Genomic DNA, 19,470 nt, shown 5'->3' with positions numbered 1-19,470 from the left:
AGAGTGTTGTCATGAAAATCCAGAGAGGGGAAGAGTATCCAGAATTAGAGAGGGTGCTCAGCTATGTTAAATGTTTTAGAGAGGTTTTAAAAAAAATGATTGAGAAAAAAAATCATTGGATTTAGCAATTAAGAGATCATTGGTACTTTCGGGTAGAACAGTTTCACTTTAGTGAGGAAGTCAAAAGTGAGATTGTAAAGGATTGAAAAGTGATAAGAGGAATTGGAGACAATGAGTACAGACAGTTTTTTCTAGGGGCTTGGCTCTAAAGGGATAGGGAATTATAGGATGATAGCGTGAGGGGGATGGTAGAATCAAGTGATGATTTTTAAGACTGGAGGAGATATGGGTGTGTTTTGTAGGCAGCCCAGAAGGAACAAATTATAGAGAGAGAAATTGAAGATTAGAGAGAAAAAGGAAATGATGGGCTCGGTCTTTTCTTTAGAGATTGGCATAAAGGAGGAGAGAATGGGAGATGATGTCAGGGAGTTTTGAGATGTGGAAAAAGAGGGAACTCAGGATGAATGGTCAGTATGTTCTCAGTACAGTGTCAGCTGATGGTGTGGAGAATATTGTATGGAAGACTTGAGAGAAGTGAAAATTTGAAATGGTTGCTGAGGGGAGCACAGTAGAGCTAGAATGAATTAAGGAGGTGTAATAGGATTGCCTTGCTGCAATGAGGGGTGCAGTCCAGTTAAGAGTAAATAACACAAACTGGTAGTGGACCAAGTCAGTATGGTTACTTGATTTCCTCTAATACTATCCAGCAAAATATTGATATTAGGGAGAAGAGTGGATATCAGGCATAATCCAGGGTTGGGGTTTAATAAGGCATGAGCCAGTGATATGACTAGTGAGCAGGGGATTAGAGAGTTCTTTGTAATGTAGAACTGGTTAAGTATAGGGTTGAGATCAGGAAAGTAGGAAAATGAAGTCAGAGATGGGTCATGGGCAAGGAGGGATACTGAGGAATAGAGGAACTAGAGGTTATAATGAGGAGGAAGCATAGGAATAGGAAGAGTGAGGCATAAGGAAATAGGAAATTAAAGATTATTGTTAGATAAAGGAATTTCTGAATTCTTGATTTTCAGCCCTTTTTTTTTTTTGGAGGGCAGTTGGGGTTAAGTGACTTGCCCAAGGTCACATGGCTAGTTTTTGTGTTAAGTGTCTGGGGCCAGATCTGAACCCAGGTCCCCCTGACTCCAGGGCCAGTGCTCTATTCACTTGAATTCTTGATTTTCAAAGTAGAACATTTTAGATCAGGAATGTGACCATCAGTGTAAATGGTTGAAGTGGATTAGAGGAAGTAGGTCATGGGGGGAATAAGATTGAAGACTTTATCAGCTAGACTTTTGAAGGGGACTTTGACATTAATGATAAAATTTACTAATATGAGAGCTGGAATTGGTGTGGAGAAGAATACTTTGAGCCGAGGTACTGAACTCTGAGAAAGAAGGGGAACCTGGAGACCAATAAATAACTGGATTGATTGATATTCAGGGTGTCCTAAAAGTCTTTGAAGCTATTAAAGCTTAAAACTGCCTGAAGAGTTTTGAGACACACCTTCTGTTTAGATCTTAAAGGAGAAGTTTCTGAGTGATGGAGGAACATGGCATTCCAGTATTTTGATCCCCCCAATTAACAAGCATTAATTTTCTCTTGCTCCCATCTCATTCTTACACTGGAAGAAAAGAAAAAAAAGAAAACAAAATACTTCCAAAAGATGCATAGTCACACAAAACAATTTCTTGCATTGGCTGTGTCCAAAAATGTATGTGTCTTTCTGCATCTTGAGTCCCCTCTGTGTTAGGAGGCGGGTAGTATGCATCGTGAAATTATATCAGCCGATTAAGAAGCTTTATAAACTTTTAATGAAAAGTAGATTGTGTTAGGTGTTAAAATGTTATCAAGCATTAAATTTTTTCATTCTGGGATAGTAAATTTGTGTTTCATCTATTGGTAACTGAAGAATATAATAGTTGAATGCTTTACTAGAATATAGCACTTCAATCTCAGGCAGGATTATAATTTTAAGTTAGGAGTCTGATTTTTCATGATGTCTTACACTTTTCACATGACATTCTACTACTGTCTGTGCTTTGTACTTTCTCTCCCCCATGATTGTAATGCATTCCTTCCTTACCCTGCTTTTTAGAACCTATAGCTTCCTTCAAAATTTAATTTAAATGCCAATTCCTATATAAAGCTTTTCCTGATCTTACCAGCTGCTGTTTCCTCCTCCCCCAAATTACTTGTTATCTGTTTATATGTCTACATATTAGTCTCCCCTGGTAGAATGTAAGTTCTCTAACAGTGGGGACTAAGCATACTGGCACACACAGTATGCACTTAATAAATGCTTGCTGATTGATTGATAGATCATATAGATCTCCCTTCACTAGTATCATGCAATTCATCTTTCTTTATATAAACCTCAGCAGAAGGATATTTCTTATGCCCTTCCCTTCCATTCCCTTCCATTTCCCTTCACCTTCATCCTTCAGGTTTTTATAATCGGGAAGGGAGGGAGCAGTCATTTACTAAGTGCCTGATGTGTGCTAGGTACCATGCTAAGCACTTTACAAATGCTATGTTATTTGTTCAATTATGTTATATGTGGCAATCTGATAACAGTGAGGCACTTAAAAGGAGTCACTGTTCTGTTAATGGAGGATGCAGTATCCTGGGTACCACATAAATGATTACCAATAGTGATAAGTATTACTGCCTTGTTTTATGGAATGAAGGTGATATATAGCTTTGGTCCAGAGATGAAGCCTGAGTACCCTTTTGTTGTTAAACATTAACCTTGGGGACGACTAGGTGGCACAGTAAATAGAGCACTAGCCCTGGAGTCAGGAGGACCTGAGTTCAAATCCGGCCTCAGACACTTAACACTTACTAGCTGTGTGACCTTGGGCAAGTCACTTAACACCAATTGCTCTGCCTTCCCCCTCCAAAAAGAAAAAAAAAGGCAATGACATTAAATTTGCATCATTATACCCTAGAAGCAGGTTATTATGTAAGGTACTTTGATACTTACTTCAGAAAAATAATGAACTTGTCCTTATATTCTTGGTAATGTTTCATAGTCATATATGATTGTTTTGTTTAGGATAACCTTTTTGAATGGCACTTCACTGTTAGGGGCCCCCCAGATTCTGATTTTGATGGAGGAGTTTATCATGGACGCATAGTACTGCCACCAGAATATCCCATGAAACCGCCAAGCATTATTCTATTAACCGTAAGTATACTTAGATTTTAAGAATTCATTTGTTTTGAGTAATTAGACTATCTTAATTATTTTAATAAGTAGCCCACATAATTGTTGTATTGCATGGTAAGATATGTAGAATTCTTTTACAGTTTAACAAATATATTTTTAAAATTCAGGCAGATTCAAAGTTGAACAAAATTTGTGCAAAGTATATATCATGTATTTTGGACAACTTAATTTTGGCATGCTCTGATTTAATAGTTCAGAGTATATCTGTAAGGTCACCATAGATTTTTTCATCATATAATTCACTAGAGCCTCAGCTGAATTCTGTCCTTGGGTTCTAGACCTTCTGACCATGGTCAGTGACCCCTGCGGGTCATAGTTTTGCCCAAGAAATTGCTTCAAAACTGAGGCATCTAGTAACATGCTAAGTACTTATTTGTGCCATATGAAAGAACATTTCTCTGTTCTTCAGATCTAGTTTGTTTATAAACAGTGAACCAGCTAGAAATGAGCCTGGAAGTCACAGGAATTGGTTTAACAAAAGAAATACCAGAAAGTCAAGTAGACTCATAAATGGATAGAGTATCAAGCATGGGTTCAAGTCCTGCGTCTGACACATAGATCTATGTGACCCTGGGCAAGTTACTTTAAGCTTCTTGTGAGATAGGCAGCTCCCTAAACCTGTCGAACAAGTGGTCAATATGTGTTGGTACAAGAGGTTTCCACCTTTGGAGATCATTACACCAAAGAAATCACAGGCTTAGTTCCTCCCCCAAGTTGTAGAAAACTATTGAAAACCTTTAATGGTTTTTTTTTTTTTAAGTCTTCTCTCTGTTTCTACTCTTACGCTCTCAGTTACCAGCTGCCTAGATATTCAGAGAGACCTTCAGAAAGGGTCTTCTTGCCTCTCTTCTCTTTGCTCATCAGTCCACTCAGAACACACCTTTTCCTTGTCCCTCTTACATTCCCTAATGGAGTGTGCAGTCTTGCGGATCCCTTTTCAGGGCTGGTTATCCATCTTTGGTGTCCACCTTTTATTTAACTCTCACCTGTGGCTCCAAGAAGCTACAGCATGTGCAGTGGTTACACCCTGGTAAAACTGTCCGGGCAGACAGGCTGACGGTAACCAGTAGACCTCAAACCAGTTGGTGAGCTAGGGGATGTATGTCCCAACCATATGAAGACTTCCTCCAGTGGAATGGGCAGATGAAAACAGTTTGCTCCAATGTCTCTTGAAGGCAGCTGAAGCATGCACTATGGAGCACTTAGACCTTGGTTAGGCATCAAAGAAACCGAGGTCATCCAGTGCATTGCCAGTTGTCTTTCCTTTTGTCCTACCACTGGATTTTGATGACTCAGGAAGTGAGAGTAAAGCTGCTGGCTTTGTGCAGCTCTTCCTCCCTTAAATCTGGTTCATGTGTAAGTCAGAGCATCACCTGTGATGTCAGAGGTCCTTTTCAGAAATGAAGGATGAACAATATCAGTATTCCTTACCTTTTTTCAAGTTTCAGCTCATATACTACTTCCCAGAAGACTTTCCTGATCTCCCTAGTTGTTTCTGTTCTCTCTTAAAATCATCATGTATAGGGGTGGCCAGGTAGCACAGCAAGTAAGAGCACCAGCCCCAGAGTCAGGATGACCTAGGATCGAATCTGGGCTCAGACACTTAGCACCCACCCAGAAACACCTGGCTGTGTAACCTTGAGCAAGTTACTTAACCCCAATTGCTTAGAGGTGGCCAGGTGGCGCAGTGAGTAAGAGCATCGGCCCCAGAGTCGGGATGACCTGGGGATCAAATCCAGGCTCAGATACTTAGCACCACACACAGAAATAACAGGCCATGTAACCTTGAGCAAGTTACTTAATCCCGATTGCTTTAAAAAAAATCAGCATGTATATACTTACATATTTACATATTATCTCTATTACTATGTAATATTATGTTGCTGGCTTATCCGTTAGGCTGAAAACTTTTTGAGAGAAGGTATCATTTCTTCAAAAAAAACTTTTTTTTTGGGAGATCTTTTGTTTTCCAAATACATCCCTCTTCCTGCTTACCTTGTGGAGGTGTTGTGGAAGAGGGATATATTTGTTCCCTTGTAATAAAGATTAAGATAGAAAAAGCGGGGGGTGGGGAGAGTTCAGCAAAAGGGGCCATTTCTTAATTTCTTTAGTGCCGGGTACAGTGCTCTGCATACTATGAATGCAAAATGAATGTTACCTCCACGCCAGGCAGACTGCTTACCTTGCTGTCCCCACCTCCACCCCCAACTCCCTGACTCAACTTTTTAGCCTCTGTCTATGCTTATGTGTTCCATAAGTTTGGAATGAGCTTCTTTTCTCCTGTCAAACTAAAATCAAATGGCTAGTCCTCTCAAAAAGCTTTCACTAAGATCACCCTTCTAATTGGAAACAACCTCTTTCTCCCAGACTTACATCACCTTTGCTTGCATTTTCTTTATTCATTTATACATTGTTCTGTATTATATGTGATAGGTCTCCCTATTAGGTTATATGTAAACTCTGAGGGCAGGGACTCTATCATTGTATCTCAGAAAAATGCTCTGTATGTTCTAGGCATTTAATAAATATTTGTTGAATGGAATTTTTATATTTATTATTTTATATTTATTTATATATTTTTATATTTATAACTCACTATTAAGTTTAAATCTAACTATAAGGGTTCCTAAGAGTCTTAGTGCAGTTAAAATATTAAAACTTAACACTGCACTAAAACTTTTGGGACACCCTGTATATAAATTCTTAATTTAACAGGTTGTGTTTGTTTTCATAGCTTTACAAGTTAGTTGTTTAGGACTTTGAATGCACTTGAGGGGGAAGGCCAAGAAACCTAGGCAAGGATCAATTTTCTTTTCAAAGTTTTATTGATTCTTTTTTGTCTTTATACTAGTTATTTCCTAATATATACTCATTTTGCTGTGAATATGCCCTTTTAACAAAAGAAAAAGAAATAAGCAAAACCAGAGGCAGCCCTCCCTCTTGTCTTCTGCACATTTACTTGATCGTCTCCCCTCCTGTCTTCTCTAGATTGCCCCTGCCATCATCCTCAAGCTTTCTAATTTCAGTATTTGTCTTCTGGTTCCTTCCCTGTTGCTTAATAACATGCCCAACTCTCCTCCATCCTTAAAAATACCCTCACCTGCTACCATCATCCCTGATCATTATTTTTATATATTTCTTTTTCTGTTTCTGGCTAAATGCTTTGAAAAAACCATTTGCATTCAGTCTCTCTGCTTTCTCTTTTCTAAACCCTCTTCAGCCTGTCTTCTGAAACTACCCTCTCCAAAGTCATTAATATGCTCTTAATTTTCCATTCTAATGGCCTTTTCTCTGTCCTAATCCTTTCTGAAATCTCTAATGTTTGATACTCTCAATCACCCTCTCAGATATTCTTTCCCCTCCACATTTTTGTGACACTATTTCCTGGTCTTCTTCCTGTCTGACTACTTCTCAGTCTTATTTGCTGAACCTTCATCTAGAGATATCCAGTAAATCTTTAGTATCCTGGGCCTTTTTTTCTCCATTCTATACTAACCTTGCTTGGTGATTTCATTAATTCCCTTGGGTTCAATTATTATGTCTCTGTAGATGATTCCCACATCTATATATCTAGTCCTAAATCTCTTTCCTGAGAGCTACAGTCCTCATATCACACATTATATGATATCCAATCTGATATATCCAAAAGACAAACATCTCAAACTCAAATGAACAAAACATGACTCATTATTTTTCCCTCAAGCCCTCTTCTCTTCCCAGTTTTTCTCTTAGTATTGAGGGACTGCCTAGTAACCCAGGCTTTAAACCTAGGTGTTGTCCTAAACTCCTTATTCTTGTCCTACATTATCAGATCTTGTTATATCTTGACATTTTTATATCTCTGACTGTGTGCTTACATAGTCACCACCCTAATAGACAGGCCCTTATCCTGGCTTACCTGGATTATTGCCATAGTTTTCTCATTGGCTTTAAGTCCTTGTTTCAAGTCTCCCCACTTCAATTTGTACTCTATTCATCTGTCAAAGTAGTTTTCCTAAAGCACAGGTCTGACCATGTCTTCTCTATACTCAGTGACCTCAACCAGCTCCCTCTTATCTCCAGGATGAAATACAGAAATCCTTTGCTTGGCATTTAAAGACCTTTACAACCTTATTTCTTCCTTTATAGTCTTGCACTTTGTTTCACACACTCTGTGATCCAGCTATACTGGTCTCTTTGCTCTACTATGGTCTATTTACTATTCCTCACATACAACACTGTCTTCTAGACTCTGCCTTTGCATTGGCTCTCCCTTCCAGCTCCTAAAATAAGTCTATACCAGCTTCTCTTGCTTATCTCTTCCCCCTTGCTTCTATGGCTTCCTTCAAGCTTCAGACCCTTCCTTTAGCTTAGATATTACCTTCTGCAAGAGGTCTTTGCTAGTCTTTCTTGCTGCTAGTACCTTCCATCTGCAATAACCTTCTGTTTAAACCATATATATCTTGTATGTACCTAGTTATTTTTATGTTGTCTCCCCCATTAGAATGTGAACTCCTTGAGGGTAGGGACTATGTTTTTGCCTTTTATTGTATTCTCTGTACTTACAGCCCTTAATAAATGCTTATTGCCTCATATCAACCTAGGCTGATAAACCAGCATTATATGCACCCATTGTGCCTTTCAGATTTAGTCATAAGAGTTCAATTTCTTATTCTCTCCATACATTTTGTTTTATTCATTGTATATTTATTTTTATGATTCTAAAAATTCCTGATGAAGATGATTCTTGATGAAATTCCTTATAGGTAAGAAGCATATTTTCTCAAGTTATAGTAAGCCACGGACCTCATCTTTGTCATTTCCCTATTATCTGAAAGATGTAGAGAATAAGATCCTATTGTGCTTTTTGTTTAATTAAAAATTTTTATTTGATAGAACAAAACACTGCCTTATTGGCTCTTTTACAGCAGATTATCTCCTGTCCATATATCAAATCTTTCAAGATTCCTTGAAAGATAGAAAAACAGAAATAACACTTTCTTGCTAACTCTGTGATAATAAGCATCAGGGAAACGTAAAACAGAGAGTCCCATGCTTGATCATGTTGATAGGGGAGAGCTAGAACAGAATTCAAGTCAAAGAGAGATTCTCTGGAATGGTCCTTCAGTTTCCCTTGTTTGTAGATGACAGCTTATTTATGTATCAAACCCCAGAATCTTGTAAGGTTTTCCTGGAAGAGATTTATAATCATTTGAAGGAGTTAGGCCTGTTCATTTACACAGGAAAAACTGAGTGAATAAAGTCTGTTATCCAGTATTTCAGTGAATACCCCATAAAGCATGTCCATCAGTATGTATTTCTAGGAAAATTAATATGGATGGATAATAAATTCTTCCTAGAGTTGAACAGGAGAGAAAAGTGGGCTGGATTGCCTTTTGGAAATTGAAGACTGCAAGTTAGACATGAAAGCAAAAGCCCATTTGTAATACTAACATTCTGCTGGTACTGCTCTATGGCAGCAAGACATGGAATGCCTCTAAAAACCAAGAGTAAATATCACACTGGGGCAGTGAAAAGACATAGTGGGTGTGAGAAAGCTACAACATATAACCAATGATAAACTCCAGAGATCACGAATTGTATGATAGGAGAGAAGATGACCTGGTCCTATGGTAATAATAAGTAATGACATCAGATAGAGTATTCCATTGGGCTCCCTTATTTGTTAAGAGAAAGCAAGGAAGACCCTCAGCATATTAGGTAGACTCATTGCGGGAGAACATGGATGGGAGCAGTATAGGATAGGCCATCATGGATGACTTGAGAATCAGCATTATTGGAGGGTACTTCCTAATCAGCGAAATCCCCAGACTTTTTCATTATTTGAGAAGTGAAACTTCTGAATGCTTTTTCTCTCAGAAATTGTTAATGGCTGTTTTCCCATGTCAACCTGCAAAAGCCTATTTTACCTATAATGAAAATGAACTATGGTACTGACTGTGACCCTGGAGTCACTCCGAGGAGATTTGAACTCCTGAGCCCCTCCTCTAAGATTTAAGCTCTGAGTATATTGATATGGGTGGCACATAGGAGGGTATGGAAAAGAAAGAAAAAGGCAATTTGAATACTCCAGGGCTAGGCAACTCCCTCAGCAACATTGATGGCAGCAGCTAGTCATGTATTTTTAATTAAATGTAAAATGGGAATTGCCTGAATTGTTACAAGTTTCAGTGAAAATATTTGCATTTTTTCAAGAATTCTATTAACTACTAAAAGGGAATATATGTTAAAAGAAGAGTTCTAAACATATCTGCTAAAGGTGAAGATAGTAACATGAATAAGGCACTCATATAATTATCCCCCTTCTTTACCACTTCTCATAGTTCTTATATTTCTACTTTTAAATATGATGAGACCTCTCAGAAGAGGAGTAAAGGTACTGAGCTAGGACTCAGGAGATCAGATTTATAAATGCTTGATAATTGGTTGATGAATTCTTGTCAATGAACCCTTCTGCTTCTCCTCCATACTGCCTTCTTTGCTGCTTCTGCTGCTTCTTGCCAAATTCTTAACAGTAATTATGCCTCAAAGTTCCATCTTAAGCTTCTGCTTTTTATATAATTATTCCCTCTACTCATCTTCCATGCAACTTCAACTGGCATATTTTCATGGATGACTAGCATGGGAGAAAAGTTAAAGGCACTGGGCTAAGGAATTATTAGGCAACCTGATTTCTACTTTTAGCTCTGCTGCTAGCTGGTTGTGTTAATGTGGACAACTCACTTACCTACTCTGGGCTCTCAGTATCTCCTTATCCTTAAAACATAGAGGGGAGGCTGGACTTGATTGATAAAAAGTTGCTTCCAGTTCTGTAGTTAAAAATTTGGTAGTTCTGTGGCTCCCACATGTACATTTAAAACTTAGCACAAAACAGGAACCATATTTTTTTTTGTGCCCTAGATATAGGGCATAATATGGTGATAGATGCAGTTAGGAGCTGAATACTTATCAGTTCATTAATATTTATGTGAGACCAATTAAATATTTAAAAAATTTTAAAAGCAACTTCTAAAACTAAGAGTCTTAAAGAAATATTATTTAAAACATGTTTGTGATAAGTATAAATTATTTTATCCTTAAGGCTAATGGAAGATTTGAAGTAGGCAAGAAAATTTGTTTGAGCATCTCAGGACATCATCCTGAAACTTGGCAGCCTTCATGGAGTAGTAAGTATCAGTTTATTGTTATAATTAATCTTATTTAAAGAACTTCTTACCAGTTTATAATAATTAATTTTCTTATAAAATTAAAGTGATTGCTATACAGTATTAAATATTGAATAGGAAAAATGTAAAATTTAGTCTGATTTTTACTTTTACTGTCAGATAAATACAGGATGGGATGTCATATTTTACTTAAGTAATCCATCATGTGAGGCTAAAAAGTTGGGGGTTTTTGGTGTTTGTTTTTCCCCAATTCCAGTGGTGGGAATCTAATGCTTTTTAATTTCACACATAGATTGAATGTTGGGTTGTTCATTTCAGTCAGAACAGCATTGTTAGCCATCATTGGATTTATGCCAACAAAAGGAGAAGGTGCCATAGGGTCTTTAGACTACTCACCTGAGGAAAGAAGAGCACTTGCCAAAAAGTGAGTAGCTTACATTTTATTCTTTGTTTATCTAGTATCTAAGTTATTTTTCAAACCTACAAGGCATGTACCTTGAAGAAATGATGCTTGTTTTTTCATTTTAATTCCATGTACTGAATTGTTCTTAAATCTCATATTATTTAATTAACTTCATTTAAAAGTAACCGTAAAAAAAAAAAGTAACAGTAAATGACCTGATGTTTTATTATTGGCAGAACTTCTCAGTAAGTTTCCATTAGAGTCATTCTAGGAGTAGAACTTTTTTTCATGATGTTGCAGTTAGATATAGTAGATAAATATCATATGAACTTTTGTTCTTAAATTTCGCCTGTCCTCTCAGTCAGAGGCTAAAGAAATTCCAATGTCAGAATTTCATTGTATAGTTGATTTTGTAAAATGAAAAGAAAGCAGTTCTGCCTGTGATGGGAAAAAAAAATTTTCAGCAGTCTGCAAATAATGAGTGCGTCATCATCACCATCCAGAAATGGCTTAGTTCTTTCTCTTAGGCACTAAAAGGATTTTCTAAAAATTCAAACATTTTTGAATTGCCAAGTACTGACTATAAAACTTAAGTGTTTTGATAAGACATGTCTTGTTACTAAGATAGTAACAATACATGAGAAAATTATAGCACTACATGCATAATGGAGAAATTAATTCATAGGATCTTAGACTTAAAGCTGGAAGAAACCAAAGATGTCAGTCCCAAACCATCATTTTACAGAAGAGGAACTAAAGCCCAAGGAAGTTAACTGACTTGCCCAAGATCACACATGTAGTAGTCATCACAGGTGGGATATGAACCCATGACCCCTGACTCTGTTTAGCACCTACAATATGCAAACTATTTTAGTAGGCTTTGGTGTAAAATGACAACTCTCATATGATACTCATTTCAGTGAAAATTTATTGCCTACTTGGTAATTAGTAATTTATTCCAGGTCTTCTGACCTCTACTTGTATTCTCAGTCTGTCATAGATCATGTAATTTAAAAATAGAAGGCATTTTAGAGATCATTAGACCCCTCATTTTCAGATAAGCAAAGCCATAGTGTTTTTTCAGTTAGCTAATTAAATACATAGTCTAGAAACAGATGTACATATGTAAAACCTATTTGGAATGGTGCTTTTTATATTATATGTGGACCAGTCACAATAAAAATGCTTGATTATTTTTAAGCACATTTGATACATTTGCAGCGCACTTGGGCAAATACACAAACACATACACATATATACAATGTGAGTGCAATATTAATATGATTTCTCCTCTAGATAAATGAATATTGTATTTTGAAGACTTGTTAAGCAAGTGTTTATCAGTTTGGTAGCATTCAGGTCCTTATTGTGGTTGGCAAATCTTTTTCTGTAATAAACATCTAGAAGAAAAATATTAGTGACAGAACAAGCTCTTCTAATGTTGTGGAAATCTTGAATTATTTTTTATCTTCTGTAATCTACCATGGTTGAAACCTTATTTCAGAAATTTGTATACTAGAAGGTGAGTTTCACTGTAAGGTAAGAAAATTATATTATTGTTGTGGTAAACTTGTGTTTATACTGTCATCAGTGTATAAGTATATAAAAATAAGAGTGTTTGTGAGAATGTTTACTGAAGTTTTTGAAAAAATATAGCCATTTATTGAACTTATCATCTGGTTGAGAGAGATGGATGTTAGTTATACTTAATAGTTTCATTTTGGAACAGGAAAGATCTTAATTTATGGTTTGGTTTTATCACTCAATAAAATACTCTGATTGGAAAAAAATGTATTTAATAATGTTTACTAGTTTTCGAACTCATAGTTTAGGTGGCCAAATTTGGTACAAGAAGAAAAAAGTCAGAAAAAAATCTATTAATATTTCAGTTTTCTCATTTGGTGACTTAAAATATACATAGAAATTTAAAAGTATTAATCATATTCAGGGAAAATGTTTTCTTGGTTTTCCAACCTAGAAAGCATATGAGTGTGCATATATGGAGTCAGCTTTTCAGTATTTTTTTTTTTTTTGCCTTTTGGAGGGCAATTGGGTTTTAGTAACTTGCCCAAAGTTACATGGCTAGTTTTTTGGTGTGGGTGTTAAGTGTCTGAGGCCAGATCCGAACTCGGGTCCTCCTGACTCCGGGGCAGGTACTTTACTCACTGCGCCATCTAGACCCCCCAAATTTTTTCTTTTAAAGTAAAACTTTATTTGCTCAGCGTTTGTCTTTTTTGTAAAAAGGGAATCAGAGTCAAATTGTTTACATTCATTGAGAGAAGTCTTGATACCAGTCGTTTTAGAATTCTTTTATTTCTCACCAGGTCACAAGATTTCTGTTGTGAGGGATGTGGCTCAGCAATGAAGATCGCCCTGTTGCCTTTGTCATCAGGAAGTCATTCAAGTCAGGCTGATCAAGAAGCCAAGGAACTTGCTAGACAAATCAGTTTCAAGGTAAATTACATAATGGATTTTTAGCAAGGATTCCTCCCATTTTCCTGTCAGGAAGAAAAGCTATTTCTTGGGGTCCTATAGTGTGTGTATTCTTTAGGAATAACCACATACTATACTTTGGGAATTTAATTTCTAAATTAATGCTAATTTGTACTTTTATCTCTAAACCACTTAATCATTAGTTGCTCTTTTTGGCATTTAATCTTTTGTTGTTTTGTTTCATGTTGCTAGAGTTTTTATTTCCAGCTAGATTAAAATGAAAAGAGCCCTGGACTTAATCAGAACATGTACATTTTAAATCATCAAATTAGAAAGTTGAAATATTTGAATCTACTACTTAACTAGCTGTGTAATCTTGGATAAGACATTTAACTTTTCTGAGTTTATTTCCTCATTTGCAAAATGGTAGTGATATTTGTCCTGCCTACCCTTTTCTGAGAATTTGACAAAATTATGTTATGTGAAAGTGCTCCAAAAATGTGAGGTGACATTATCATCACATTCTTTGGTATCTTCCACAGTGCCAGGCACATAGTAGAGTTCAGTAATCAATAATATGGATTGCTTGCATACGATGTACTAGGTGATGGCTGGCTACTTAGAAAGACTTTACAGTCTTATCAGATGTCAAATAAAAGAATTTTAGGTAGTTAATGTACAAGACAAGGATTAACAAATGGTAAGATAGATAGGGCTGTCTGGGTTGGACTGAATAGGGAGGTTTATTTTTGGCAAAATTAAATGACTACTTTCCTGCTTGTAACTTAAGAACTTAGACAGTTTTATGTGTCTTTAAGATGCTATGGAGGAAACTATATGAAAATTAAAGTATTTGTGTTTTATGTGAGAGCTTGGGAAGTATGTTTTTATTATAAAAATGTCTTTTTTTGTTGTTTTTGTTTTCTTAATGCTTTATTAACTTCTGATTTACATCATTCGTTTCTGCCAGATTTTGAGTATAAAAATGTCTTTCAAAAAATTATCTAGTCAGGAAATTTTCACAGATTTGGAAGAAGAGACGTTTAATTTCTCATCTTTAATAGGTAGGCTTTTCTTGTTGGATATATGTACAGCAAGGGTGAAGAGCGAATAGTATTAAAAATATACTTTAGTTTCATATTACAGTCAGTCTAAGGAAAAGGAGATCAGAGAAGGAAGGATAAGAAAGAAAATGACAAAGAAATGGAGAAGGAAGATAGAATAGCATAAAGGGAGGGAAGAGATTAGATACAAGTGGAAAAAGAAAGAGAAAGATATTGAGCTATAGAGAGAAAGACAGGAGAAGCAGAGAGCAAGATGGGAAAGGCAGAGAGGAGAGAGAGACAGAAAAGTAATATTTATAGAAGAAATCAAGAAAGGCTCTGTAGTGTCCAAGAAAAGTGAACTGTATAAGTATACTTTGCTTCAGGCTAACTGGAGCACTTGCTTATCTGTTTCTTCACAAGATAGTCATTTTTTTATATCCCTTAACCAGGCTATCACACCTACTTGACCTGTTCCTATAACCTTGCGTCAATTCCCACCATCAATGTAGCCTTGTTTCCCTTCTCCTTACTCTTCTCTATTATTGCTCCTACTCTCTTTTTCTGTGTTTTGTGGGAAATCAGAAAATACTATGAAATTGTTGATGGAGCTGTGAACTCATACAGCCATTCTGGGAATCTGGAATTATTTAAAGAAAGTTAATCACAGCAAAAAACCCTCAAGGCTCTGCCAGCCTAACATCTTTGGCACACCTAGCATGTGGAGAGTTTAGGATCTCCATCACTTGTCTTGAGCCTGAGCCTGATTTACCCTTTGTTTAAAAAAAAAAAGTTTTATTGATGTCTTTGTTTTTACATCACAGTCATTTTCTAATAATCTCTAAACCTTCAAATACTGACCCATACAACTCTCTATCCACATCTGCATTCTTTCCTGAATTCTTTCTTTTATCAAAAGGAAGGAGAAAACTTTCTGTAGCTTTTTGAAATCATTATGGGTCATTGTACTTAATCTGAGTTCAGCTACCTTTTTTGTGTTTTCATTTATGTCATCATTGTGTAAGTTGTTCTGTTCACAGGAATCTTCCCATTTTTCTTTGAATTCTTCATAACTGTCATTTCTTAGAGTAAAATGTTATTTCATATAGCATAATTTATTTAATCATCCTCCATTCAGCAGACATTCTTTTTGTTTCTTGAGGGTTTTTTGCTGTGACAAAAAGTGCTGCTACAAATATTTTGTTATATATGGGACCTTTGTTTTTGTCTTTGACTTCCCTGAGGGGTAAATGCCACTGGTGGGATTCCTGGGCATGAAAAATGGATTAACTTTCTTTAAATAATTCCAAATTCCCAGAATGGCTGTATGAGTTCATAGCTCCATCAAAAATTCATAGTATTTTCTGACTTCCCACAACCCTTTCAACATTATTTTTGTCTTTTATCATTTTTACTAATTTGAAGATATAACATGAGACCTCAGTTGTAATTTTCAGTGACTTGGAGCATTTTTCTATATGGTTACTCATTTTGCATTTATTCTTTTGAAAACTGTTTGCTCATAACCTTTGAGCACTTGGCTATTTGGGAATGACTGTCTTAATGTAAATGAGTTCATTCCTTATATATCTTAGAAAAATATGTTTGACATAAATATTTCCCCTCCTACTCTGCAGTCTCCTTATTCTAGTTATATTGAAGTCAGTTATGCAGAAGTTTTTAAATTTTGTAGAAGTATAATTTTCCATCTTTTATAATTTCCTTTATCTATTGTTTAAGAACTTTCTCCCAGCCATTATATTGAAAGTTACTTCTTTAGTTTCACCCTTTTTTAATAGGATTTTTAAATATTTATCTGATTGTCATCTTCACCTTTCTTCTCTTCTCTTGTTTTCCTCACCCCCATTAAAAGCCATGAGGTGGGGCGGCCAGGTAGCACAGTGAGTAAGAGCAGTGGCCCCAGTGTCATGATGACCTGGGGATCGAATCCGGGCTCAGACACTTAGCACCCACCCAGAAACACCTGGCCGTGTAACCTTGATCAGGTTACTTAACCCCAATTGCTTAGGGGCGGCCAGGTGGCTCAGCGAGTAAGAGCCCCAAACCCAGAGTCGGGATGACCTGGGGATCGAATCTAGGCTCAGATACTTAGCACCACACCCAGAAATAATTGGCTGTGCAACCTTGAGCAAGTTACTTAACCCCAATTGCTTTAAAAAAAAAAAAGCCATGAGGTACTTAGCTACTTCTGCAAAAACTGAGCTTCAGTCTTCTGATCATGCTGTCCTGTGGGTAAAATGCTGAGGTGTGACCCATTTGTGTTAATTTTTCATATTCTTATATTGATGTCTTTGAAAAACTTGATTTAAGAAACCTAAGATTGAATCTTAAACTCAAGTTTCCCTTTTTGTTATAATGTGGGAGTGGTAAAAATGATTATTTTTGTATAGTTACATCTAAACACCAAATTTATAATAAATGTTGCACAATTCTAATTTATCTTAGGAACAAAAGAGCTTGACAGATACATGTAACTTTTCATTAGAATACCATATAGATGTATTGCACAAATAAACACTTATTATCAAGGAGGTCATTTTAGGTATATTGTAAACAAAACTGTGCAGTTGAAGTAATGGCACTGTTGTAGAAAATTATGAGATGAGTGAATGGGTGTATCTATCCAAATGGAGGACCTGAAATATTTGATCAGATTAAAAAACAGCAAAAAATAGTGACATTCCTAAAACCTCAGTTTAGTGAAATAGCTATTTACTAAGGCATTTGAATTGGTATTAACAGATATTTGCCTTTTTCCTGTCCACTTGTTCAAATCTATCTGTACATCAAACCAAATCATCCACTTAAAACCTTCCTTGGCTACCACATTCCACCCTGATTATGTTTTCCTTCTCTGTTGTAGTTGGCCATGACCAGACAGATTAGCATTTAATAATTTTCTGGTTGTTTCTTCTCTGTTATTCTTGTTTCCCTAATTAGATTGTAAACTCCTGGAGAGTAGAGACCATATCTCATGTTTCTTTTGTATACCCCAAATGTGACAGTCAACACTGAAGAGAAGTCAAAACAGATAAAATTAAGTTTTTGGATCAGTCTGCAGTTTCCCTTTTTCTCATATATACATATATGTTTATTTTTCTCTTTTAGGCAGAAGTCAATTCATCTGGCAAATCTGTCACTGTGCCAGATTTAAAACACTCTTTCTCCTTAAGTGAGCCACAACAGGAAGGTAGACCTTCAACATTCCAGGATACAACAGCCAGTACATCGGTATGACTATTATTTCATTTATTATTATTATTGACATGTGGGTATATAGGAAAGAACATTGATTTGGGAGCCAGATTTGGGTTCTAGCTCTAGTTCTTCCATTAACTAGTTATATAAACTTAAATAATTTATATGCATGTGTAAGTTATATATATATATTATATATCTTGTATGTAAATTATATAATATATATGTTATATATTAGTATAAGTTATATAACTTACATGCTTAAACTCTCTGCGTTTGTTTTCTGATTTGCCAGATGGCATTAGACTAAATTATTTCTAAAATTCTATAATTCTGTAATCATTGGACATCCTTTGTTGTGCCAGGTTTTGTACAACAGAACTGAAGGATATGAACTATGTTGTCTCTCCCTTTGTGCTTTAAATAGACCAACCTCTTAATTTTTTGTGGCTAGTTCACTTACTTGGTTAAAGTGCTTGTACTTATAATGAGGCTAAAGGAATGATTTTGGTGTCCGTGGTGGCCAGTTAGTTTCATTCTGTTCCAAGGCTACAGATGGCATCTTTAACCCCAGCCAGCAGCTAGGTTTATTCCATAGATCATGAGGACAGGGTGAATATATAAACTCAGCTATAGTTGTGTTCCAGTTACTCATACTTCACACTCATTTTAGATTTCACTGTTATTCAGAGCTTCTTTGCTTCAAAAATCTTGAATTCTGAAATTCCCATTCCTGACCATCCTTATCTTCTACCTCACTCTCTTATATATTGAACTTCTTCTTTTGTCTTAATTGTCAACCCTGGTTCTTTGAACCTTCTCTGTTTATCCCCATCCATCACCTTTATTTTGACTCCAGTTGCCTCCCTTCTCAGTTTGAACCTCATTATCATCTATTTCATCAGTGTTCTTACTGCTGTCTCATTCCCTTGATTGTCTTAACATTTTCGCCTTGTTAATCCCAAACGCTGCTATCAATTTTAGAGGTTGCTAAGGAGGGCTAAAGAAAGATCCTCCAGTGATGCTGCTTGGCTCTATATTCATACTGTCTGACCTCAGTAGTCTTCAGTGCTATGTGGCAATATTTTAATTCATCTCCTATAGAATTAATAGCCAGTTTTTTGTATTTAATATTTCTAAACCTTTTGTACTCTCAAGTCTTTAGCCATTATCTTGCTTCCCTGAATCTGAGCAGGTGGCTTCATTTCATATCTTACAGACATTTAGGCAATAAAGTTTGAGTTCTCATAACTTCTCTCCTCAAGCTCAGAACATCTCTTTATCTTCTTTTCTTGCTTAGCTTTTTGTTCTGAGAAAGAAGTAGCTCCTTCCCAAGGCAAACCTTTTCTGGTTCTGTTAATTGTCCGATCTTCTGCCTTTTTTTGGAATTTGGTTCCAGTAATCTCTTCCTATTTTCTTTCTGCCTAGTAAGTCTCTGTTTCTGTATAATCCATGCTCAAGTTAACCTTATCCTAAAATAACCTTTCTCAGCATTATTACTCCCCTCAAACCTTTCTATCATCTCTTCACTTCCAAACTTCTCAGAAAATTAATCTGTACTTGGGGTGTCTAGGTGGCACAGTGAGTAGAACACCGGCCCTGGAGTCAGGAGGACCTGAGTTCAAATCTGGCCTCAGACACTTAACACTTACTAGCCGTGTGACCTTGGGCAAGTCACTTAATCCCAATTGCTCCTCAAATTTAATCTGTACTTGTTGCCTCTGCTTTTTTTGTTATTCAGCTGTTTAGGAAAAAATTCCACCAACAGTAAATTGTGTTTAGGAATAAGTTCTTCATTACTATTGCAGAGAAGAGAGTTGTGAGGCTAAAATTTAGACTTAGCTCCCTCTCTTGAAAGGGTAAAGTTCATGTAAAGGTTTCTAAATATCCGAACAGATGTGAAAGTCCTGTGAATTC

General features: G+C 36.2%; 1 protein-coding gene across 2 annotated transcripts in view; it reads left to right on the top strand.

The window, feature by feature from the left end:
- The window catches only part of UBE2J1 (ubiquitin conjugating enzyme E2 J1), a 47,896-nt gene that overhangs the window by 17,446 nt on the left and 10,980 nt on the right, over positions 1–19,470 (top strand). For both annotated transcript variants that reach the window (XM_069065130.1, XM_069065129.1), the window contains exons 3-7: positions 3,116–3,247; positions 10,371–10,455; positions 10,774–10,879; positions 13,183–13,312; positions 17,464–17,586. In XM_069065130.1, the coding sequence (XP_068921231.1) occupies positions 3,116–3,247; positions 10,371–10,455; positions 10,774–10,879; positions 13,183–13,312; positions 17,464–17,586 (576 nt within the window). The remainder of the gene's footprint in view (positions 1–3,115; positions 3,248–10,370; positions 10,456–10,773; positions 10,880–13,182; positions 13,313–17,463; positions 17,587–19,470) is intronic.

Source organism: Petaurus breviceps, unplaced genomic scaffold, assembly GCF_028583685.1.
Source record: "Petaurus breviceps papuanus isolate PSGF00001 unplaced genomic scaffold, PetGlider_PUasm1.0 90667, whole genome shotgun sequence".
Taxonomy (NCBI): domain Eukaryota; kingdom Metazoa; phylum Chordata; class Mammalia; order Diprotodontia; family Petauridae; genus Petaurus; species Petaurus breviceps.
Note: the sequence above shows the minus strand (reverse complement) of the source record. Positions and strands in the feature narration are given on the sequence as shown.